Source organism: Mustela nivalis (assembly GCF_964662115.1).
Source record: "Mustela nivalis genome assembly, chromosome: 12".
Classification (NCBI taxonomy): Eukaryota; Metazoa; Chordata; class Mammalia; order Carnivora; family Mustelidae; genus Mustela; species Mustela nivalis.
In genome coordinates, this window is record NC_139031.1 from 68,172,500 (window position 1) to 68,198,902 (window position 26,403).

General features: G+C 35.0%; 1 protein-coding gene across 1 annotated transcript in view; it reads right to left on the reverse strand.

Annotated features, from left to right (window-relative positions):
* VPS50 (VPS50 subunit of EARP/GARPII complex) overlaps positions 1-26,403 on the reverse strand; it is a gene marked incomplete at its 3' end in the record, with an annotated part of 104,804 nt that overhangs the window by 43,131 nt on the left and 35,270 nt on the right. The window contains exons 12-15 of the mRNA XM_082692424.1: positions 24,951-25,049; positions 23,450-23,590; positions 5,551-5,683; positions 2,191-2,279 (exon numbers count right to left, since the gene is read on the reverse strand). Coding sequence (XP_082548550.1) covers positions 2,191-2,279; positions 5,551-5,683; positions 23,450-23,590; positions 24,951-25,049 — 462 coding nt within the window. The remainder of the gene's footprint in view (positions 1-2,190; positions 2,280-5,550; positions 5,684-23,449; positions 23,591-24,950; positions 25,050-26,403) is intronic.

Here is a 26,403-nt window from a genome sequence, read left to right on the forward strand (position 1 = left end):
ATAATTCCACTTAACTATTGTGCCCAAAAGAATAAAATACCTAGGAAGAAACTTAACCAAAAAGGTATAAGACCTTTACTCTGAAAACTATGAAACAATAACAAAAGAAACTGCAGACAACACAAACAAATGGTAAGATATTCCATGTTTGTGGACTGGAAGAATTAATATTGTTAAAATGCCCATACTACCCAAAGCAGCCTACAGATTTAATGCAATCCCTATCAAAATACCGACAGCATTTTTTACCAAAGTAGAAGAAATAATTCTAAAATGTGTATGGAACCACAAAAAAGACCCCAAAAAGCCAAAGCAATCTTGAGAAAAAAACAACAGAACTGGAGGTATCACAGTTCCAGATTTCAAGATACACTACAAAGCTGTACTAATCTAAACAGTATGGTACTGGTGCAAAAACAGACATGTAGATCAATGGAATAAAATAGAGAGCCCAGATATAAACCTACACTTTTTATGGTATGATAAAGGAATATATAATGGAGAAAAGACAGTCTCTTCAATAAATGATGCTGGGAAAACTGGACAGCTACATGCAAAAGAATGAAACCAGACCACCTTCTTAAACCACACACAAAAACAAACTCAAAATAGGGGCAGCTAGTGGCTCAGTCAGTTAAGCAATCAACTCTTGATTTTAGCTCAGGACATGATCTCCATGATCTCCTGATCTCTCCTGAGATCAGGCCGGGTATTGGGCTCTGCTCAGCACAGAGTCTGCTTGTCCCTCTCCCTCCATTTGCTTGCCCCCTCTCTCTCTCAAATAAATAACACCTTAAAAAACAAAACAAAACAAAAAAAAAAACTCAAAATGGATTAAAGACCTAACTATGAGACCTGAAACTATAAAACTCCTAAAAGAAAGCATAATCAGTAATCTCTTGGACATAAGCCTTATTAGCATTTTTATAGATAGGTCTCCTCAGGCAAGGGAAACAAAAGCAAAAATAAGGTATTGGGACACAAGATTAATACATAGATTAATAAAAAACTTTACATGGTGAAAGAAACCATCAACAAAATGGAAAAGCAACCTACTGAATCGGAGAAGATATTTGCAAATACATGCTATTCTTTTCTGAAAATAGAAGAGGATACACTTTCAGATTTACTTCACAACATTTTTGTTTAAAAAAAAATATTTTAATTCTCATGTATTGTAAGCTTATGTAAAACTTTAAAGGGTTAATACCCAAAATATATAAAGAAATTATACAACTCAACACTGAATATCCCAAATAATCCAATTAAAACGGGCAGAGGATCTGAGTAGACATTTTTCCAAAGAAGACATATAGTTGGCCAACAGACACATGAAAAGATGCTCAATGTCACTAATCATTAGGGAAATGCAAATCAAAACCATAATGAGCTATCCTCCTATAACTGTCAGAGTGGCCAAAATCAAAAAGACAAGAAATAACAAGTGTTGAGGAGGTGATAAAGGATTGTGCACTGTTGGTGAAAATGTAAATTAATGCAGCCACTGTGAAAAGCAGGATTGAGGCTCCTCAAAAAATTAAAAATAGTTATCATATGATCCAAAAGGGCAGTCCATAAAGAACAAAAAAGAGTTATCTTCAATGAAATTACACTTTTATCTATGAAATAATAAATTTTAACAAATTAACAAATTTATCTGATAACAACAATTATGCTACTAAACTGCAAAAGAAAAGTTACAGAAGGTACGTTCAGCCAAGAAATACATAAGATGCCCTCAAAGAACAAAAGTCGTTGACTGAGATAAATTTTTTTCATTCTATACTAGATTTCAGCCCAATTACGTTACCTATTTAGTTATCCTTTTCCTAAAATTAATAGAAAAGGAAAGAAAACACAAATGAATGAAATAAAAATAGAGTATCTCAATAAGAAAGCAATTTCTTTAGGAAAGCATACATTTGCTAGGACACTAAAAGCAAAAATGTATTAAAGAAATCTATGCATATTTCCAATGGTGATATTCAAATTAAAAGATTTACAGTCAAATACAACTGTGAGCTAAATTAAAGAAATTAAAGAACAGATTTAGTCCAAAGAAAAACACAGAATTAACTCCATAAGAATGCAAATAAGTACATAAAATTCAAACACTGAATTTCTAAAACAGCTTAGACATGAAACTTTCTGTTGTTTTTGTAAAAAAAAAATAATTAAAAAAACCCAAACCTGCCATATTCGTGTAAGTCCATGTTCTAATTTCTTTTTTATGTAGCCACGATCAAAATTAGTTTCTTCAGTACCCATATTACTCCCTTCTGAAAATAAAAGAGGATACACATTTCAGATTTGCTTCACAACATTGTTTCCAAAAAAAAAGAAAGAAATCATTTTAACTCTCATATATTGTAAGCCTATGTAAAATATAGAAAATATGTTCAATATTTATACAATCAAAACAATGTCAAAAATAGGTGTTCGGATTAAAAACACTTGATAAGCTATATAAACTTAGACCATGAAATGTTAAGTATTTTAAACTTAAGATCACTCAGTACATATGCAATTGGAGCCCGGATTCCGAGTTGAATACTGTGATCCCAGAGATGGGGTTCTCAGTGACTTCTATACTGCCTACTGCTGGGGCATTACTGGACCCATTAACATAACTTTCAGTTAATATGCATGTTAACAAGAGTACAGACTGCAGAACTGCTCATGCAGTAAGGTAATGATGCACATGCTTTATATTTTTCATGATCCAGAATAGTCTTATCCATTCCAGACAAATAATCTAACAAAGTCCAATTCAACAGGTGAGAGCCATGACCTGCTTGAAAACAAATTTCTCCCTAAAAGCGACTAAAAATACATGTATATGCATTTATATTAAACAGATTATGCCTTTTTGTGAATAAACTGTGTAGAACAACTGAGGATATTATTTCAGGGGCGCCTGGGTGGCTCAGTGGGTTGAGCCTCTGCCTTCGGCTCAGGTCATGATCTCAGGGTCCTGGGATCGAGCCCCACGTCGGGCTCTCTCTTCAGCAGAGAGCCTGCTTCCTCCTCTCTCTCTGCTTGCCTCTCTGCCTACTTGTGATCTCTCTCTCTGTGTCAATAAATAAAATATTAAAAAAAAAAAAAAAGAGGATATTATTTCATCTTAGGCTAGCAGGGTGAGCACTGGTAACCAGCAAAAGGCCCCTGCCTAGGCCAGACCCCATATTCATGCCTACTGTACCTGTGACCCCTTCTACAGCTTAAGCCTTATTATCTGCATGGTCTGGCTATCAGGGACCCAGTAGCTCAGGGAAGCGCACCTGGATGACAGCTTCAGAGTTTTCTTTTAGAATGGTAGTGTTAGGATACCAGTAGTATCACTACTGAACTACAGCAGACGACATCTTGAGACCCTATCACCTTCATGAAGTTGTGTGAAGAAAAAGATTCAAATTACTGACTCCTGCAATTGTATTCCTTAATGTGAATATGAAAGGAACAATTTCAGGTGAACAAATGATTTTTTTTTTAGTTCAATATATTGTCAGATTTTAAGCTAATCAGAGTCCTGAATATTCTTAAGATACCCAGAATCAGGTCAAAGAATTATAGTGAAGAGCACTAAGTATATAGGGCTCAAACAGTATTTTAAGTTTCACTGTATACCCCAGTGAAAAATACATACATATACAAAAAAATTCCTGCAAACTATGAGCCTGCAGCAAAAAAACAAACTTCATTATGATGAATACGTATCATCCCCTAAACTCTTATATCTAAGGTGTATATTAATTTGTTCCGAACTTTCTCTCAGGTTTCTCCTTAAATAATGTACTAGCAAAGAGAAAAGAGGTGTTGCAATGTCTTAACAGTTTCCACACCTAGAAAAAAAAAAAGGTTGCCAAAACAGGATAAACTTGTGAAGGTCTGGAGTCCCAGGAAGCCCAGCAATTCCCTAAGTAACCTGAGATAAAAAAAAAAAAAAAAAAAGAAAGAAAGAAAAGAAAAGAAAAGTAAAGGCCTGTGGACATTTCATCATCATCATCGTTATCTCTTGACCCATTTCCTTTGGTATCAGCAGAAACCAGTGTAAGCACTTTACATTACCCCTAAAATTGACAGCAAACTTTCAGGTAGATGCGTTACACCACCCTATGGAACTGTTTGTTTGCTTTGATTTTTTAACGTCCCACTTTAAAAAGGAAGCTGAGCCTAGAGAAGATACCCTTCTTTACATTCTCATCTTTGGAAAATGGGAGTCAAAATCTGAAGCCAGGTGTCTCTTGACTGCTCACAGAGGTAGCAGAGGGATGAGAGTACAGGAGCGGGGTAAAAACAGTCTGGCAAAAACCTGGCTCAGGGCCCACACCTTTTCTCTGCTTTCTCCTCTTTCCCCTTCTTTACATTCCCCCAGCAGTGTTTCTAAAAGGATGAAAATCCTTCTATAGAATTTTCTTCTTGCTATTTTCTGCTATTTCTTGTTATCTATATCTACTACCAATATTTATAAGCTTCTTATAAGTCAAGATAAACATTAAACTTACCTCTTTTATACTACCAGAATCCTACAGTATGAATTGTGTTCTTCCAGCCACCCAAACACAGAAATCAAGCACCTCAGAAATTACAAGTTACTAATTTGATTGACTAGCTACATTAAATTGCATGCAACACAAAAAACTTGTGCAGTGTAATTTATTTTTCCCATATTAAACAGAATGCTGATAAAAACATTTTTCACTTTTTAACATATTTTGAATACTTCATCTATTATTGTTCAAGGATAACCACTTAAGATACATAACTATACAAATGAAGTAATTTAAATATGTCTAGTTAATATTATTGTTCAAAGATTTGTTCTTTATGTAGCTGATTATACCATAATCATTTAAAGTTGTATTTTCCATTCCAAGATTACTATTTTAAAACCTTGTTTTTATGAAATTGTAAGTCCTGCTGTGTTTTCGTAGGAAGAAAAGTATAATTTAAAAAAAAATTTTTTTTTAAGATTTTATTTATTTATTTGAGAGAGAAAGAACATGAAGGGGAGGGAAGAGGCAGATGGAGAAGCAGACCCCCTGCTGAGCTGGAAGTCCAACATGGGGCTCAATCCTAGGACCCTGGAATCATGACCTGAGCCAAAGGCAGACACTTAACTGACTGAGCTATCCAGGCACCCCAGGAAAGTATAATTATTAATTCTTAGACTCCAGATTTATGAGTACAACTTGAAAATTAGCAAACAGACTTTATATTAAACATTAGCATTACTTTTACAGCAAATTGGACAGACCAGTGACTTACTTAGTTTGCAATTAATTTTCTTAAAAGCCCTTTGTTAAGAATTTAGTCCTAAAGCCATCATCACATATTCATGAAAACTGGTAGTATCTATCACTTAAGAAGACCTTTGGGCCAGTTAATCCCTGAAGGTAATGGAGCTTTTATAGAAGCTGAATGACTTTCTTCAGTGAATATTTAACCTATGGGTCACTCAAATTCCTGAAATGGCTATCCCTTTTTTTTCTCCTTATTCCAGAAATATGGCATATTTATAGTTGTTTTTAAAATAAAATAATTTCCTACCAGAAGCAGAAGTAGTATCTTCACTGTCATGCTTTTCATGCCATTCCATAGTCCTGTAATAGCTGAGCATAACTTCCCACAGTGCTTTGCACAGGTCAGCAAGGCATGGAATATAGCTGTCTGGTGTTACATGCTGAAGAAAATGAGAAAAGTCACCTTTAAAAATTATCACAACTTGCAAAAAGAAATCAATCTATTATGTCATTTATGTAAATTAAGTACCTTTGACAATCCCTAAATTCTAGAAATCACATGGATATTATAGATATTCCATATCTATTAATAACATTTAAAAATAATGTTTTACATAACATGGCCATGAAACAATATGTAGTCTCAAATCTCCCTAATGAAAATGAGTAGATTTTTTTTAACCTCTATTCTTTGTATAAAATACCAGCTTGTTACTCTGCCCTTTTTTTTCTATAGAGAGAGTGATACCTCCATTCCATTTTGCTCTTTCTATCATAATGGAGCATTTGGTTCATCATTTGAGATTTCATAACATTTCTTCCTTTTGTAATCAAACTAGTATAACCAATCATGAAGATAAAACAATGAAAGGCTAGTAAGACAGATATATATTAAGCCCTCCAAAGTAAACAGCTTGTAGAAATAAGCTACACAGCAAATGAGCACATATTGGTAGCAATCCTCTCTTTTTCAAAACATTTTTTCTCTCCATAATGACCTTGCCCTCCTCTAAGCTCCGTGCATATTAAAACATTCATCAAGGATTCCCTGGGGAATTCTACCAAACTCTCAAAGAAGAAATAATGCCTATTCTCCTGAAGCTGTTTCAAAAAATTGAAGCAGAAGGAAAACCTGACTCTTTCTATGAAGCCAGCATTACCCTGATCCCCAAACCAGGCAAAGACCCTACCAAAAAGGAGAATTTCAGACCAGTATCACTGATGAATATGGATGCTAAGATTCTCAACAAGATCCTAGCAAACAGGATCCAACAGCACATTAAAAAGATTATCCACCATGACCAGATGGGATTCATCCCTGGGCTACAAGGATGGTTCAACATTCGCAAATCAATCAATGTGATAGGACAAACTAATAAGAGAAGAGAGAAGAACCACATGGTCCTCTCAATGATGCAGAAAAAGCATTTGACAAAACCCAGCATCCGTTCCTGATTAAAACACTTCAAAGTATAGGGATAGAGGGAACATTCCTGAACTTCATCAAATCTATCTATGAAAGACCCACAGCAAATATCATCCTCCATGGGAAAAAGCCTGCAGCCTTCCCGTTGAGATCAGGAACACGACAAGGATGCCCACTTTCACCACTCTTGTTCAACACAGTATTAGAAGTCCTAGCAACAGCAATCAGACAACAAAAAGAAATAAAAGGTATCGAAATTGGCCATGAAGAAGTCAAACTCTCTCTCTTCGCAGATGACATGATTCTTTATATGGAAAACCCAAAAGACTCCACCCCCAAACTACTAGAACTCAACACAACAATTCAGCAACGTGGCAGGATACAAAGTCAATGTACAGAAATCAGTGGCTTTCTTATACACTAACAATGAAAATACAGAAAGGGAAATTAGAGAATTGATTCCATTTACTATAGCACCAAGAACCATAAGATACCTGGGAATAAACCTAACCAAAGAGGTAAAGGGTCTGTACTCGAGGAACTACAGAACACTCATGCAAGAAACTGAAGAAGACACAAAAAGATGGAAGACCATTCCATGCTCTTGGATTGGAAGAATAAACATTGTTAAAATGTCTGTACTGCCTAGGGCAATCTATACTTTTAATGCCATTCCGATCAAAATTCCACCGGTATTTTTCAAAGAGCTGGAGCAAATAATCCAAAAATTTGTATGGAATCAGAAGAGACCCCGAATCACTAAGGATATGTTGAAAAACAAAAATAAAACTGGGGGCATCACGTTACCTGATTTCAAGCTTTACTACAAAGCTGTGATCACCAAACAGCAAGGTACTGGCATAAAAACAGACACATAGACCAGTGGAATAGAGTAGAGAGCCCAGATAGTAGAGAGCCCTCAACTCTATGGTCAAATAATCTTTGACAAAACAGGAAAAAATATACAGTGGAAAAAAGACAGTCTCTTCAATAAATGGTGCTGGGAAAACTGGGCATCTATATATAGAAGAATGAAACTTGACCATTCTCTTACACCATACACAAAGATAAACTCAAAATGGATAAAAGACCTCAACATGAGACAGGAATCCATCAGAATCCTAGAGGAGAATACAGGCAGTAATCTCTTTGATATCAGCCACAGCAACTTCTTTCATGATATGTCTCCAAAGGCAAAGGAAACAAAAGCCAAAATGAACTTTTGGGACTTCATCAAAATCAAAAGCTTCTGCACAGCAAAGGAAACAGTCAACAAAACAAAGAGGCAACCCACGGAATGGGAGAAGATATTTGCAAATGACAGTACAGACAAAAGGTTGATATCCAGGATCTATAAAGAACTCCTCAAATGCAACACACACAAAATAGACAATCATATAAAAAAAATGGGCAGAAGATATGAACAGATACTACTACAGTGAAGACATACAAATGGCTATCAGACACATGAAAAAATGTTCATCATCCTAGCCATCAGAGAGATTCAAATTAAAACCACATTGAGATACCACCTTACACCAGTTAGAATGGCCAAAATCAACAAGACAGTAAACAACAGGTGTAGGAGAGGATGTGGAGAAAGGGGACCTTCTTACACTGTTGGTGGGAATGCAAGATGGTGCAGCTACTTTGGAGAACAGTGTGGAGATTCCTCAAGAAATTAAACATAGAGCTTCCCTATGACCCTGCAATTGCACTCCTGGGTATTTACCCCAAGGATACAGATGTCGTGAAAAGAAGGGCCATCTGTACCCCAATGTTTATAGCAGCAATGGCCACGGTCGCCAAACTATGGAAAGAACCAAGATGCCCTTCAACGGACGAATAAATAAGGAAGATGTGGTCCATATTCACTATAGAGTATTATGCCTCCATCAGAAAGGATGAATACCCAACTTTTGTAGCAACATGGACGGGACTGGAAGAGATTATGCTGAGTGAAATAAGTCAAGCAGAGAGAATCAATTATCATATGGTTTCACTTATTTGTGGAGCATAACAAATAGCATGGAGGACATGGGGAGTTAGAGAGGAGAAGGGAGTTGAGGGAAATTGGAAGGGGAGATGAATCATGAGAGATTATGTACTCTGAAAAACAATCTGAGGCATTTGAAAGGGTGGGGGTGGGAGGTTGGGGGAAATAGGTGGTGGGTATTGGAGAGGGCACAGATTGCATGGAGCACTGGATGTGGTGCAAAAACAATGAATACTGTTACGTTGAAAATAAATTTCAAAAATTAAAAATAATTCATCAAGCAATTAATAAAAACATAAACTTGTATGGCTCAGTTCACTTTTGTGCAAACATGTCAAATTTCTGAAATTCAACTAGGAAGTAGTGAAATAAAGGAGTTGTTAAGCTTTGAGCCAGACTACCTGTGTTGGGTTTATGCCAAGAATGGCAGTATGGTTCAATCCAACAAATCTATTAATATAACTCACCATATTAACAGTCTAACAAGAAAAACCAAATGATTATCCTAATAGATACTGGAATAAACTGTCTGACAAAATTCAACAGCTGTTCCTCATAATAACTCATAAAAAAAAAACTAAAATGGATGGATATTTCTTTAAGATAAGGAAACTACAGCACACCTACTATGGTCCAGATCAGGAATAAGACAAGGCTGCTCACTATCCCCACCACTATTTAACAATGTTCTGAAAGTACTAGCCAATGCAATTAGACTGAAGAAAAGTGTAATAAGATGGGCTTCACAGGGACTAAGCCCCAATTCCTGTTTTCTGTAATTTTTCATTCCCTGACTCTGAGCGTCGCCTCATCCCTCTCCCTTTAAAACGTTCAGTCACCTCTGTACAAATGGAAGTTGAGCCTGGTTCACAGTGGATTCTTTGCCCTATTTCAACAGTATATTAGGGGTTGAAAATCTGTCCATAAAACTTTGATTTAGTATTTGGCTTTGTTTATCTTTGACACTCTATATATTCTGTTGTCAAAGCTGAGAGAAAGTACCATCATACATTGCTGGTGGGAATGAAAAATGATATAATCCTAAGGAAGGGAATTTGGCATTGTTTCACAAAACTACATCTGTATGTTCCCTTTGACCCAGCAATCTTACTTCTAAGAATTTGTTTCAGGCATTGTTTGCCTGAAACAAGGCAAAATTATATATGCACAAGGTTATTCATTGTGAAGGATTATTTGTAACTGCAAAATACTGGAATCTATCTAAATGTCCAACCAGGAGACTGGCTGAATAAACTACTGTCCATAAACCAAAAAAGTACTATACAACTATGAAAAATAATACATGCATATTTAAATGATACATGCATATTTAAATTTTTTTAACTAAAAAAAAGTTTCTCCTGGTAACTATCTTTTTGTTCTCTATAGTTAAGGTTCTGTTTTGGGGTTTGTCTCTTTTTTTTTCCCTTTGTTCATCCATTCTTTTCTAATAGTCCACATAAATTTTTTTCTCTGACAGACATATTTCACTTAGCATTATATTCTCTACCTCCATCCAAGAGGGGAGGTGGGTGAGCAGATGAGTGAAATAGGTGAAGGGGATTAAGAGTACATTTATCTTGGGGGCGCCTGGGTGGCTCAGTCAGTTAAGCATCTGACTCTTGGTTTTGGCTCAGGTCATGAGATTGAACCTGCTTAAGACTCTCTCTCCCTATCCCCCTCCCTCCTCCTGCTCTCAATAAATAAATAAATAAATAAATAAATAAATAAATAAAAGTAGACTTATCTTAATGAGCACTAAGTATTGAATTGCTGAATCACTATATTGTACACCTGAAACTAATACCACCTTGTATGTTAATGATAATGGAATTAAAATTTTTAAAAAATTACCTTCATGATACACATATATGAGAAAAATTTTTAATTATAATGTGTAACATGTAAGTTATATACACAATACATATATAACATATGTATTTAAAATCATATATATATAAGAAATAGAAAAAATTTAATGCATATATCTGATATCATGACAAAAATAAACAGAGGGAAAATAAACAAGAAAACACTGAAGTTAGTTACCTTTACCAGGTGGGGTTGGGGATGAAATGGAAGAATCATTAAGAGGAAGTGACACTTCTCTAAACTTACCACACTGGCTATAGGTACGTATCCACAGAAGAATTAGAATGGCCATCCAGATGTACACATGGCTTGCAGAGATTAATATAAAATATTTCCCATACTTATGTCATAATTTTGGAGTAAATTTTTATGTTTACACTTCATGTTTACTTTTTATTTTTTTTATTTTTTATTTTTTTTTTAAATTTTATTTATTTATTTGACAGAGAGAGAGATCACAAGTCGGCGGAGAGTCAGGCAGAGAGAGAGAGAGAGAGAAGCAGGCTCCCGCTGAGCAAAGAGCCCGATGCGGGACTCGATCCCAGGACACTGAGATCATGACCTGAGCCGAAGGCAGCGGCTTAATCCACTGAGTAAAGTAATCCCTACTTTTTAAATTACCACCTTTACAACCAACCAGTCTTGATTCCCTCTGCTCCCCCCGCCGCCTTGGTTTATTTTTATCTCATCATTATGTATCTTTTATAGCACATACATATAATAAAAACTTGATACTGATGCATGAGTTCAGGAAAAAGCTAAAAGCAGAGGGCAAAGAAAAGAAAAAAAAAATCACAAAAAAGTTCTGGGTTGCAACTCAGCAATCATTCACCTGAATAAAGGTATTCTTCTATAAGTCAATTATTTTCACCTTCATAAAATCAACTTTACATAAATTTATATTTATATTATGCAAATAAATTTAATCTAACTATATCCCAACATTCTTTTGGGTAGATAAAAGGAAGACATTGTTAATCTTATTTCTTCCCAAAGAAAAATTCTGACTATACAAATAACTGTGTTATAGTTCACCAATTAATTTTTATTATACTTGTCACGGTTTAACAAACCAGAAAATTGAATCTTAGAACTACTACTACCTTCTACTTTCCACTCAGCCACTGTCTAGCTACATTATTTGCTTATTTATTAGAGGAAAGGAGATTCTTTCCTATGTTACCTCTTGATCTTTTGCTCAAATTTAATGGGTTTGGATGAGATACACAAAGATGTATATGTAAATTCTTTTCCAAAAAAAGTTGAAATTATTGAAATCATAGCAAGCTTTTTCTCACCAAACGGATCCAAGTGTAAATTATTCACACATCTAGCTACACCACTATACATGCCTAGAAGTCTTCCAAAAGAATACAAATTATATTATCTTCACAAATATGTTCATGTCTACAAACATAAGACTATGATGTACTGAGCACCGGATAACAAGATGACTCTTGCCTAAATTTATATTCTAAGATAGAAACAAATGTAGAGATTCATTGTACTAAATATATACACAATACATAGTTTGAAGAAAGGGGACAAGGTGGAATAGATTAAAAAAAAAATACTGTTTTCAAAACATTTAAGCCCAGATGTACTAATTGCTGCATGTGAAGACCATGCTGTCAATAAGTTTAAATGTGTCATTTCATTTTAAAACTGGAATCCAAAAACCACTTCCCTCTGTACCATGCAACCAACTGGTATGAACTCTCAAAGCTATAAATGCTTCTCATGCTTTTAACACCTTATTACTAAAATCATTCACAACTAGTGTTCTCTCATCGATTCATAAAAATCACCTCTAAACTTCAAGTAGAGAGTCTTATCACATGGACACGGGAAATCATAACTATAACAAAGGAAATTAAAAAAAAAAAGACAAATAAGCCAATAATTGCATAAGTTATCAAAAAATAAAAGAACAAGCAGAGAATCTGAGTTTCTGAATTAACAGCCCATGAAACTTCCCTCAAGCATCTATCTTTCTTTATACCAGCAGGGCATAATAGAGAGAAGTCTAGAGAAAGAGTTGGAAGCCCTGGATCCAGGCAACACTAGTTCCACAACTTAGCGGTCACATGATCTTACACAATAAACCACTGGGAACCAAAGTTTCACCTTTCATAAAACAGAGTTAGAGATTCCTGGATCTGCCTACCTCATCATTAGTTTAATCCACCCACCAATTACTAAACACCTGATGCTTCATCTCAGTTCAAGTCCCCATTTAGGGATGATTTGTTTAGGATAAGACCAGAAATACTAAGGCAGGGGAGTGCCATGCTCTAATCAAATCCAGTACCATGTTCATGTCACTTATCAATAACAGCAATGAAAGTCTTAAATTGATCCATTTTGAAAATATTCACAGTGAGACACCCCCAACGAACTAAAACAACATGTCTTTAAGTTCTGTTTTAATAACTAAGAATATACAGGAAATAGAAATTTAATGATCAAATATTTATCTGTGCTCTAAAGCTATTTTCCACTGCCATTTTTTAGCTAAAACCTAGTAGTGTCCATTTATTTAGCAAAAGTTGTGAGGTGAGTGGGAAAGAAAAAAAAAGTATAGTATTAAGAAATATCTCAAAAAACATGCAGAAAAGAATATTTTAAGTAATATAATTTTTTAAATATATAACCTCTATACAGATAACATCCATGTCTAGTAACTCTGAGGATTATAAAAAGTAACAAATATCCTAGGGGGCAGGATTTGGAGAATATTCACAAATCGGGATGTTATAATGTAAAAAGTCCAAAACAGCATTTCCACTCTGCTTCACTATTCAAATCAAAATAGGCTTCTTAATCAAATCTTAACACTTTCAAAAAACCCACAGATATGATATCCTATTTCAATGTTGGCAAAGAATAACACTTTGCACCCTCCACTTGTGCTGTTTAGCCACCTCAACCAACCTACCTGGTCAAAATAAAAAGGATGAAATCAGCTTAAGTAAAACCAGCAACATCTCAGCCTTAATTATAAACAATAAGTAAAAATCTAGAGGCCAGGGGCACCTGGATGGCTCAGTGGGTTAAAGCCTTTGCCTACAGCTCAGGTGATGATCTAAGGTCCTGGGATCGAGCAAGGAGGCTGCTTCCTCCTCTCTCTCTGCCTACCTCTCTGCCTACTTGTCATCTCTGTCAAATAAATAAATAAAATCTTTAAAAAAAAAAAAAGAATCTAGAGGCCATTTTCAAAGAACGTGAAACAAATATGAGCAGCCTTTTCTAATCTGAAGCACACAACGAAAAAATATGTCATCTTTTAAAAGTTGCTTAAGTGCAGAGGTAAGTGGTACATATGAAAAAAAGGAGGACGACAGATTTAGCTTTTTAATACTTACTAATTTGCATATACACTCATCAGAAACCTCTATTACCAAATACCTACAAAAATTTCAGTTAGATGATTTTTTAAAATAGAACGTCAAAATAAAAATTCTTAAGGAGTATCCTTAAGGTATTTTTTGTTCTTGTTTCACTTTGATTTAGCACTCTAATCACATCCTGACAAACATAAAGGGAACAGATGTCTTGGCATCCTCACAGGGATCCAAAACTCCCAGCACTGCCATCCCCCATCCCCAACGTCATACACACACTGATAGATGGATTTCAAAAAAACAACAAAGAGTTAGCAGTATCTTCAGATGAATGCTGTTAGCTTTGTGCACTCTAGCACCAGAAGCTGGTGGAAGACTACTGCTTGTCTGGGAAAGGCTTCAGGAAATATGCTGCAGATCCAGTCGGCACTAGGCCCAGGAGCCAAAAACATCTCTAGGGAGGCTGAACTCTGGACCTAAATAAGTGTCTGGGCCAAGCTATTACAAGATCTTTCCAACCTCTAATTACTTCAATAAGGGCCAAGCTTGGACAAAATATGAACAGCTTCAGTCCTTTACAGACATTGGAAGCCAGAGATGTGCACAGTATAGTGGAGTGGATAGCACACGTTTGGGTTTGGGACCCAACTTTGTGACTTACTTGGTTATGATGCTATAATATGGTTTCATTTATCTCAACACCCCTAGGGATAAAGCACATAACTTACATTCTCTCTGAAGCTTTAAACACTAGGTCTCAGGGCAGCTTGGTGGCTTAGTTGGTTAGCGTCTGCCTTTGGCTCAGGTCATGATCCCAGGGTCCTGGGATCGAGCCCCATCGGACTCCCTGCTCAGAAGGAAGCCTGCTTCTCCCTCTCCTCCCCACTCATGTTCTCTATCACCATTTCTGTCTCTCTCTCAAATAAGTGAATAAAGTCTTTTAAAATAAATAAAATTTTTTAAAAAACACTATGATTCTCCAAAGACAATAATACACATAAGCTATAGCAAAACTTTCCTTGTACCAAACTAGATCCATTCATGATTTAAAAACACAAGCATTTCATGGTTAAAAAAAAAAGTCACTCTCATTTCCCAGGCACTTTATCATTAATACTAAAATTACATATACTCATGAAATCATATTTATCTGTAATAATATAAATGATGCTAACTTGGAACTAAGTGACTAGCACTTTGTGAAACTGCTTGTGAAGTGCTAAACTGTGTCACAGAAGGATCTCCTTTAAACCGCTGGAACTAAGTAAGTAAGTAACTATCACCTTGGAACTAAGGAGCAAAATTCCTTGGGAAGTGCTAAACTGTGCAACAGAAGGGTCTCCTTTAACCCATTCTTAGGTTTTTCCAAATTGCCGTTAAATGGCCTGAATCAAATAGACAGCTTAATACTATAAAATAAGCAAAGCAGGTATAATAAGAACACATCATTTACCTTTCCCAAATTACAACTGAAAAAATGTTGTGAACCCCTAAACTGAGATTATCACCAAAAAGGGGGCAGTATTAAAATGTAAAAACCATCAAATTAAAAATAGGGTTTCTCCGGATGCCTGGGTGGTTCAGTCAGTTAAGCATCGGCCTTTGGCTCAGGTCATGATCAGAGGGTCCTGGGATTAAGCCTCATGTCAGGCCTCAGGCCCGCTCTCTGCTCAGTGGAGAGCCTGCTTCTCCCTCTCCTTCTGCCCCTGCTCGTCCTCTCTCTCTCTCTCTCTCTCTCTCTCACTCTCCCTCTCTCTCTCTCAAGTAAATAAATAAATAACATATATATTTTAAAAATAGGGTTTCTTGACAGATCTCAAGAATGGCTTTCTACCCGTAAGTTCTTTTTTGTTTCTGCTGGCAGTGCATGCCATGCTCTAAAAAAAGGTTGGTTCTTTAACATTTACTCCCAACCCTCCCCTACAACACATACACACACACACACACACACACACACACACAGCCCAGCAATCTACATTACACTGACAGGGTCTTAGACATGGGCAGTCCAGGTGCCTTGCCACACCTGAGCCAGTTTCAAGTAACCAAGAAACCCTTCCATTTCCACCCAAAGAGGGAAGACTGGATACCCAGATAACTACAGCCCGAAGCATGCACTCCAGAGGCACTACTGAGTCCCAGAAAACGCTGAAAACAACCAAATCTGCGCACTGAAAATCCAGTTAAACCAAGCCAGACAACCTATAATTCCTTTCACCTGCCCATGCTCTCCTCCTCTTTTGTCATTGCTCAGATTATTTCCTAACAACCCCCAGGACCCAGCCAACCCACTGCGCCTGTTGAAATCCAAGACCTTCAGAACTTGCAGGCTCCTCTTAACAATAAGATACAATTTTGCCTTCCTTAGATCCCTTAAAGAACTGTGTTGACCCCAATAACACTTTATGTTGTTTGAACTTTCACACTTGAACAATCATAATTAACGTGACACCTTACTGGGTTGTAAATTCTGTAAACCTTATCTATCCTTGTTGAGCTGAACCGATTACTTGATTAACAAATGCTGAGTGATGATAAGGGGACTGGTTTATGCTTAGCAAGTCAGACTATTAAGAAAATGGAGTCTTGTGTCCTATGCCAGCATCCATGAAAGTGTAAGGGGCAAGCTTGTCAGTTTCTACGTAGGATAAATTTCAGACCCTTCATGGCTCCTAATAATCCAAAGAGTAAATAACAGAGAAAACTGTTCCTTACCTATGTTTCAATCATTAAGTTTTGAATTTTAAAATATTACCAAAACCTAGGTTTTTTTTAAATCTTAAATATACAGAAATCAATATATATTCATATATATGAAAATACATGAGTGGTGGTGGTGGTACAAATATGTGATAATAAATCTGACAGCTTTATTGTTTGGAGTATTCTAAAACTGACCTGAGGAAGCAACTCAAGGAAATGTATAGTATTACTCTTCTAACTGAAAAGACTTCTCTCATTGAACAAATATTCAAATTTGTACCTTCCAATAAGAGAAAAGGTCTACTTACCTATCCAACAAATCAACCAAATTAACCCAACAATCAAATAAATGTCCCAATTTAATTTCCTTCACATCCTAAATATGCCTGAGTGAGAAACAATATAAATTATTCTTGATATGCTACCTTCTGGTATCTGACAATTAAGCTAATAAATACAAAATAATCAGCATTCATGTGTACAGGGAAAGGGATAAAAGCAGACATCGCTGATGAGGAGTATAAATTAAGACACAATTTCTAGAGGGCAATTTTGGAAAAATGAACCAAAAGCCCTATAAATGCAAAGTCTTCGACAATGCAATTTTATTTCTCATCACTTATGCTAAATAAAGATGTGTGCAAAGACTTAGCTTTAAGAATATTTACTACAGTGTTGTTCATAATGACAAAAGCTAGAAATAAAATAAGTATCTAAGAATAGGAAGCTGGTTAATTAATCCACGGGATCTTATACTGAAATACTATAAAACTATTAAAAGTTATGTGGGTAGCATATTTACTGAAATGAAAAATTATAACATAGAAAGTGGGAAAAAATGTTATAAAACTGTGTGGACAGCATAATCCTACTTTTAAAAGCTATTTGCTTACATACACATTAAAAGAACCAGCTTTGCATGCATAAATACTAATTTTTATTTTCTTTTTGCTTATGTATATTTTTCCATAATTAGTGTTTTACTTGTATGATTTCAAATATGTATATTTTTAAGAGTAAACATGTTAATTAATGACTGCTTAATTTGTGCAACTACTTATATAATCCACATTCTAACTCCATAAAGACTCCAAATAATATAAGAACATACAAATACCAGACTAGTTTAAGTCAGAAAACAGTCAGCAAAAGGATAAAGAGGCAGTTAATTCTATAGAGAAGTAAAAATATGATTGTTTGATGAGAGATAGTATATTCTTCATAACAGAAAAAACTCTGAGAATTTAGGAATAGAAACATGCTTTTAACCAAAAAGGAATTTGTTTTTAGGTTTCTATATAAACATCAAAATAAACTATATCTTTTTTTTTTTAAGATTTTATTTATTTATTTGACAGAGAGAGACAGAGATCACAAGTAGCAGAGAGGCAGAGAGAGAGAGGGGGAAGCAGGCTCCCCGCTAAGCAGAGATCCCGATGCAGGGCTCAATCCCAGGACCCCGGGATCACGACCGGAGCCGAAGGCAGACGCCTAACCAACTGAGCCACCCAAGCACCCCAATAAACTTTATCTTTAACAGAGATCTTACTAAAGAGATTTACTAACCCTCAAAAAAACTGACATTGAATTCAGCATCAAGAGATATTACTTATAAGAAAATTTTAAAGCTTAGAAGAATGGAATGTTAGGCCAGCAGTCAGTTTGTCTTTCTGTGATGTATGCACATAAAGCACCTGTAAAAGTACATGGCATAGGGGTGCCTGGGTGGCTCAGTCAGTTGAGTGTCCAAGTCTTTATTTCGGCTCAAGGTATGATCTCAGGGTTGTGAGATCGAGCCCCAGGTCAGGCTCCGTGTTTGGCACAGAGTCTGCTTGAGATTCTCTCTCTCTGCCCCTCCATTCCACAGCCTCCCTACCTCCCCCCGCCCCTCTCCGCTTGCACTCTCTTAAATAAAATCTTCTCAAAAAGAAGCACATGGCACACAAAAAGGGTACAATGTTGGTTTTCTTTCCCTCATACTTAAATTTAAACTGTGTCAACACCACACCAATTAGAGACAAAAAGGGCAATCCAATTTACGCAAGAAACATTTACTAAACACTTCCCATGTGCCAGACTCTGAGAAAACACATACTGAAATGATATCAAGAAGTTTTTTCAGGACATCTGGGTGGCTCAGTCAGTTCAGCGGCTGTCTTCTGCTCAGATCATGATCTCAGGTGGAATCCAGCTCCCTGTGAATAGGGCTCCCTGTTCAGTGGGAGGCTTGCTTCTCCTTCTCCCATTCCCCCCTGTTTGTGTTCCCTCTCTCTCTGTCTCTCTCTCCCTTGTCAAATAAATAAATAAAATCTTTTTTTAAAAAAAGCTTTTTTCTTAAAAAAAAAACTCCACTTTTCACCAAAGTTACTACTACATCATGAAGTTCATTTCAAACACAGAACTCAAAACTCATTAAGCTCATTTGGAAATGAAAACCTGAAAAATGGTTGGGAAAATTTCAGCCAGCTTTAGCCAGCTCTATTATCATAAAATTAATCAATAACATTCTAATTAACATCTTAATATAAGCTTCCCCAGGAAATCCAACAGCCTGCGAAAGATAGTAAAAAAAAATTTTTTTTAATTGGTGCATACTTCATAAACTTTTAAATAACCTACAAAAAGTTCCTCTACAAGGTCACTAAATAAAGAGCATCCACTTGGTGTCTGTAAATCGCTCCATAGACTGATATCAATATGTAGGGAGGGGGACATCGATGTAAATGCAATCATGAACAAAGCTTACTTTTTTTAAGTAAATAAAATCACCACTAAGCCCCTTTACGTTGGCCCTTTCCAGAAATGAATGAGTTTTAATTCTCATTTGAAGATTTTCCTAATTATCATTTACTTGAGCTTCAAAAAATTTGTACACATTTTTAAAAGAGCCTAAATTACTGATCTAACAACTGTACACCAATACCTTCAAGAAAAACAGGAAAACCAGACTGAAAAACTATAAAAAGAAAAACTGTGCTTCTAATTAAATCATTCAGAAAACATTGTTTAGTAAGGAAAGTAAAGTAATTACATTCAATTACAAAATAATTCCAAAAAGCTCAAAGCCAACTAATCTTTTAAACGCAGAAGCAATGGCTGACAGGACACAAATGGCAGAAATCTCCTAATGGGGACAGGATGCTGCTGTCCTTAAGAACTCTGAAGTTCTTGATTTATCAGAGTAAACAGGAACAGAACGCTAATTTTGCCCCAGATTTCTTTGTAAAAGGATATCAAAAAACTTTATTTCAATTTCATTCTAGTCCACTTAGTAATAGATGGGTATGAGTGGTTTAAAATAATACTATGAACAAGGGCAAGATTGCTTCATTTCCAATCTCCTTCCATTTAAAGGAAACACAATTGTTCCCATTTACAGGAACTCCATCCCTCTCTCAGCTCTGATGAGTATACTATTTCATGTATTTCATTTTTTTTAATGTTATATTTAAGCTCTATCTATGATTAAGGACTTCCTTCAAAATATTGCTATTATATAGAGAAAACCAACTTCCCAAATGCCTAAACTCTTTTCTCATTTCTAAAATCTACCAGTCAACACCTTATACGCATCTCCTAAGGGCTCTTGCTTCTTTCTTATCTGACATTCCATTGCCACATGTACTCTCCCAATAACGCATCCTCCATAAGTATTCTCAGTTACTTTTAATCAGAGCTGAAATGATTCCCAATTGTCACACACTGAAAAATCAAGAACTTTACATTCTTTTAATAAAAGGCTCCTTCACAACTCATCATCCTCACCTGAGCTGTGCCATACCAGATCCTTTGTATGTGTTCTCACCAGGAAAACATGTTTAATTTCCTTTCATCAGTTTATTTATTAAATTTCTAAGGGCTGCTTCCATTTTCCTCTCCTGAGATAATCATCTTCCTTTATAGAACTCAGTTACTGAAAGGTTACATCTTTTCAACAAACTAATAAATAAACAAATCTGATGAGAAATAATTTCTTCCTAATCTTCCCTGGTTTAAACATCCCAACGAGGATTCAATATTATAAAACAAATTAAAACTTAAGTTAGGTTTCAAAGAGATATCCACATCCCCGTCTGCCTATGGCAGCACTGACTTAAATTCTTCTAAGAAGCCTGGGGTAATTTCTGAACTTCTTTAATTTTATTGAGAATTATGCAGAGAAAACAGACCATCCTAAAACACATCATATTCTTCACCTCACTGTTCAGCTCTCCTAAGTCTGTTCTCTCAACATAAAGAGCCCACCATACCTAATTCTGTTAAATCTTTTCCTCAAAAGAAATTCCTCCATAAAGTCATTGTCAACATTTGCTACTCTTCTCACCTCTTCAAAACTCCACCAACGAATGTTTTAGCACACCTTGAATATAAACCAGAAGTGTCCAAGTGCATTTGATGAAAAATAACATACGTTCTGGCTGTTCTGCGGCGGGGGGGGGGTTCTATGACTCAGCTCTAGTATACTAATAAATCACTTGTTTCCTTAATTTAATTATATATAGCTCACTACTATCACACATAGATGGATAATTTTATAAAGAATTACCAGATGTTTCTTGGAGTCATTTTAATAAGCATTAACTCAAAATAAAATCAATAAAGATAAACCCTTTGTTATCTGACCATTTAAATATACATACAGCTACTTCAGTAGTCAGCTTTAAGAAAAACAGTGAAAGAAATTTAAAAAAAAAACGTGGTAAACACTTTAAGCAAGAATTTTTGTTCATAAACATTTGTAATTACAACTTCCAACTCTGTATTACATAAATGTACAGAAGACTTTCTCAAGAAACAGGAGCACGAATATGTCTTTGACTTTTAAAAACACATAAAAGTTTAATGGTAATAAAGTACACTACCCACACACACAAACACACACCAGATTTAACCAAAGAAGATTGAAAGACAAAAGTCATTTGTTTAAAATGTTTGTTTCAATTATTAAAAGTCATTTTCTGCTTAACAGAGAAATCATTAACTTGTAATAAACTGCTTTACTTTTTTTTATTTCTATTTTTTTTAAAGATTTTATGTATTTATTTGACACAGAGAGAGAGAGAACGTGAGTGAGAGAACACAAGCAGGGGGAGTGGGAGAGGGAGAAGCAGGTTTCCCGCTAAGCAACGAGCCTGATGCGGAGCTTGATCCCAGGACCCCAGGATCAAGACCTGAGCAGAAGGCAGCTGCCTAACTGACTGAGCCACTCAGGCGACCCTTGCTTTACCATTTAACAAAACCATCTCTTCATGACAGCAACACTAACTAAATAAAAAAATGAAATTGATTGCTTATATATTTAATTTAAAATATATACTATCAACCTAATTTCTTAGGTTGATATAAATAAGATATGTATATATATAAAAGAAGAATAACATTTCAAAATCATTGAAATTTAACAAATGATGGCTATACTTAAAACTGGATATTCAAAAATGGAATTATAAAACTATACCCCACTTTGTTAATAATCATTAAATTTGTGAAAGAGTCCTCGTGATATATGAAATGATTTTTAAAAGACATTTTTTAGCTATATTAACAACCATCCACTGCCATTATTAACTTAATCCTTCATCTACCATATATAATCACATCCTCCTGAATATTTACTGTAACTCAAGTAAGATCTTAGATTCTCTAGATCCCAATGAACATAAAACCTACACTTTTGACAAACTCACTAAAGAATGAAGAGTAGCTTAATTTTATACTAATTCTTGGACATAATTACAGTAGAAAATAGGTATCTACTTTCCAGAACTATTATTTTCTGAGTTGATGTTACAAAAGATTCAAGAATGCGTCCAGTGAGAGACACAAAACATTCTTGAACTAGATAGAATTAAAGAGACCAAGGTCAACAATGACCACCACATTGTCAAATCAAGTGATCAATTCTGTAATAATCACCATATGCAGACTCTCAGAAGCAAGTGACATAGGTTTACAGTCAATTCTTCTTGAAATACTTCCTTCTGTAGGCTGTTCCACCATCTCCTAGTCTTCTCCTCCCCCACTAGCTGCATTCTTTCTCTGACCCTCTCCTAGTCTCTCCTCCTTACCTAATCCCCGAATGTCACAAGGCCCAAGTGCCCCATGGCTCCTTTATTTACACTCCTTTCCCCAGTCTTCTTATCAAGGTTTTAAGTACAATTAGATTCTGATGACTCTATCACTTCAGTTCTCATCTCCCTAAGTTCTTTTATCCAACTGCCTCCACAAGTCCCCATGAACATTCAGAGTTATCAAACAGAATTCACAACCCTCCAATACAAATCTGTCTTCTTTGTAAACACAAATGACACCACTCACTGTTCTCCCAGTTGTTCATCATTCTCTTTTCCTCACACCCTACATCAATCCATCAATAGGACCAATTCTAGAACAGAGCCCAACTCAGTTCACTTTTCACCTGTGGTTATATTTCCTACAGACCTCTGTTTCTTTAAGAATGAAAAGAAATTGGTTACAGATCCTGACAGAAACAGCATTTATACACATGGAAAGACTGATGGGAAGTGTATACAGGAAACCAGCTAAGATGATTGCTTAGCAGTACCTTAGATGCAATCACAGTAGAGAATTAAGAGCCCAAAAGAAAAGGATAAAAGAAGCTATGACAGAGTAAAGAGTCCATTTAGAAGCAACTGCACTCCATCAATCTGTACCATCTCATCACTTGTGTGACTGAATCTTCCATTATGAGAAAAAGAACAATATGGGAGGAAAAAAAGACTTTTGGCAAAGACACTTCTTTTTTATTTCAGTAGCATCCTCAAATAATAGAAACTATGAAAAATGGAATATGAATTTAAAACTAAAAGAGAGGCAATATGATCAGAATTAAATTACTACATACGGTACAGAGATCCTTATATTGCAGCTTTTGGAATTTTGTATCTGTGTTTCCTGAACATAGCTCCACATAACCAAGAACAACTTGAAACACAGTATTATGAATGGCTTGAGTGAAGTGCATGTGAAGTTGATCCATTGCTGTCTGTGGAAAGAAAAATATATATATAATTTCATATTATTAAAATAAATGTATTTCAAAGGATTTGAAAAACATAGGAAAAAAATCTTTATAGATTATAGATGCTATAGATATAACACAAAGATCACTATTATTCATCATGAACACTGTTCTGTTGCTTTGTATTTATGATTGGTATCCATCCTGCTCTTTTTTAGACATGTCATATATAATCACACCTTTGGATCCCCTCTGCCAGCATTCCCTTACATTGTTCAGGATGCTTCTCAATAGTTACCTTCTCAGAGAACCCTTTCCTGACTATCCTGCACAAATTGGGACCTTCCATGTTTCTATCCATTTACCCTGATATGTTATTTTTTTATGGGACTTGTTACAACCCAACACCCTGTCCACTTATTTCTTTAATGTTTGCTTCCCTTACTAGAAGATAAAATAGATGAGGGCCCATATCAAGGTGCCTGGAGCAATGCACACGTTAGGGGCTACTAAATATTTAAGGAGTAAAATAATTAGTCTAATAAGGGTAATTAGAAGTTATAATTGTATCTTCAAAGGTCTTTAAACATGTCCAAAATTACCAAGTGTCTATCATCTTGTAATTTCTCCTTGGTAGCTTAAGACATACAAATTAATTAAGTACAGTAAACAATCAAATTTCTTTATTCAGACTTTAAAATGTAAACAGAGTTTCAATGGTTTGGTAAATTCTTAGATCTCCATCTAAGACAGGAGACCATTAAAGGGAAGAAAACATTTACATCTATCACTTTTAGCTGTTTTATAGATAAATGCACATGCAGAAGGTACAATTAACTTTTCAAACAATGACCCTTGTTGCAAATTTTTCAAGGAATTCCTTGAGCATTAAAAGAATGTAAAACCAAGGAAGTAGTGACATCATTCGGAGAGCAAGAGAATCCTTTGAAAAATCTGATAAATGAAATGGAGTTGTTTTCAGATAAACATACTTCACAAAAGTTTACATACCACTTTGAGGGAAACAGGCTGGCCCATCTCAAAACCATGAAGCTCCACATTAAGAAATTCTCAGGATCAGGAGCTAAAGTAAAAGACTACACATCCCTTCCAACTGAATTATCTTATAATAACACTTTTAAAGAAAAACTACATAAAAGTGTGCAAACACTAAGCCCGACAAACACTTTCATAGCTCAAAACAAATTTCTGTCATGTTTTAATCACACTCCATACACAGAACCTATATTCATATGGCATAAAATTTTACTTTGTTAAATGAAACTTTTTAAGGACACTACATAAGTAATATTCAGACTTGAGCACTCCTAAAGATCAACAGATTCTTGATTAAGAAAAAAGCAAACATTCTTTCAAAACTAACCTGTGTTTTTCCAAGAAGTCGATAAGCCTGCTGAACCTTGGTGTAATGGTTAATGTCAAAATTCTTGCAGATTTTGGAAAGAGCAACATCCAACTGTTCCTATGGAATTAAAACAAGAGGCAAGAGGCAGTTAAGGAATTCTGTTTTCAAGGCAATGATTAGAAAGTATTGACTAATTTTTCATTATTAATTAATATCTAAAGACACTATGACACTAAATTTAATAGTCAAAAACAAATTTAAATAAAAAATACAAATAGATTGTAATTCTCATGTATTACCAACTGTAACCAAGTTTACTAAGATGCCATTAATATATGTGTAATCTAAAGACCCATGCCTAGTGCTTCAAGGGACACAAAACAAGTATAATAGTTACTAAAATAATTTTATTTATTTTTACTTTTTTCCTCAAGGATCTGCTAAAATCTTACAATTACACAAACTGAATTTGTAGAACTATTTAAAAATAATAAGTCCTTCTATAATCACTGAAAAACTAATTCTCAACAAAACTACATTGACCTTAAAAGAACATACCTCAAGCTATGTACTTTTATATATAATTGCACCAACTTTGTCTAAGGATTTCTATTTCAGTGATTTCGTTTCAAAATAATGATTGTCTACCTAAGTACCAAATAATATTGTACATTGAGAGTAAAGAAATATTGAGCTTTCAAAAGTTAAGTCCTCAATATTCAAGAGATTATTTACTTACAGGATGTTCAAAGCATTATCTTTATGTTTATCAAATAAATTACCATTCTTACAGTTAGTAAATGACCGCATTTATGATGAAAACCTACTGTCAAAAGTTGTTTGAAAGTCCAGCCTCAATTTTTATAATTACTCTCATCAGGAAAACGAAAAAATAAAGTACCAGAAATTAACAAATAATTCTTATTACATTTATTAAAATGAATACCCTGCTTTGCAAAGATTGCCAAGGAAAGAGATGAACTCTAAATAAATGTAAGAGGAAAGGCAAGACTTCCTGCTCATAATGACGTATCTTTTCCTTTCCATTTCTATATTTTTGATGAACTGTATAAAATATTGTAAGGGTTTGGAATTTAGGGGGGTTCATCAGCCAATAATTATTCTTATATAAATTAACTCACTGAAATAAAAAAGTTAATAATAAAGTAATTAATAAATGGTAAATATTTTGGTTATAATTTACATGAAAACATATCTATGACTAACAGTTTTGGGATCTTTCTGGATATGGTATCTTCAGATACAAAATATTTTCAGATCCCATAAAGATAACAATAAAACCAATAATAAATAGTAAATATAATAAGTAATGAAACTCAATAATAAAGCCAAAAGTATTATTGAGTTTACAAGTAGATTAACATTAACTCAACCATGCACAGATATCGCAAATAAAAAAACAAAGTGTTGTGATCTAGAGCGCCAGTAATCCACACAAAAATCAAAACAC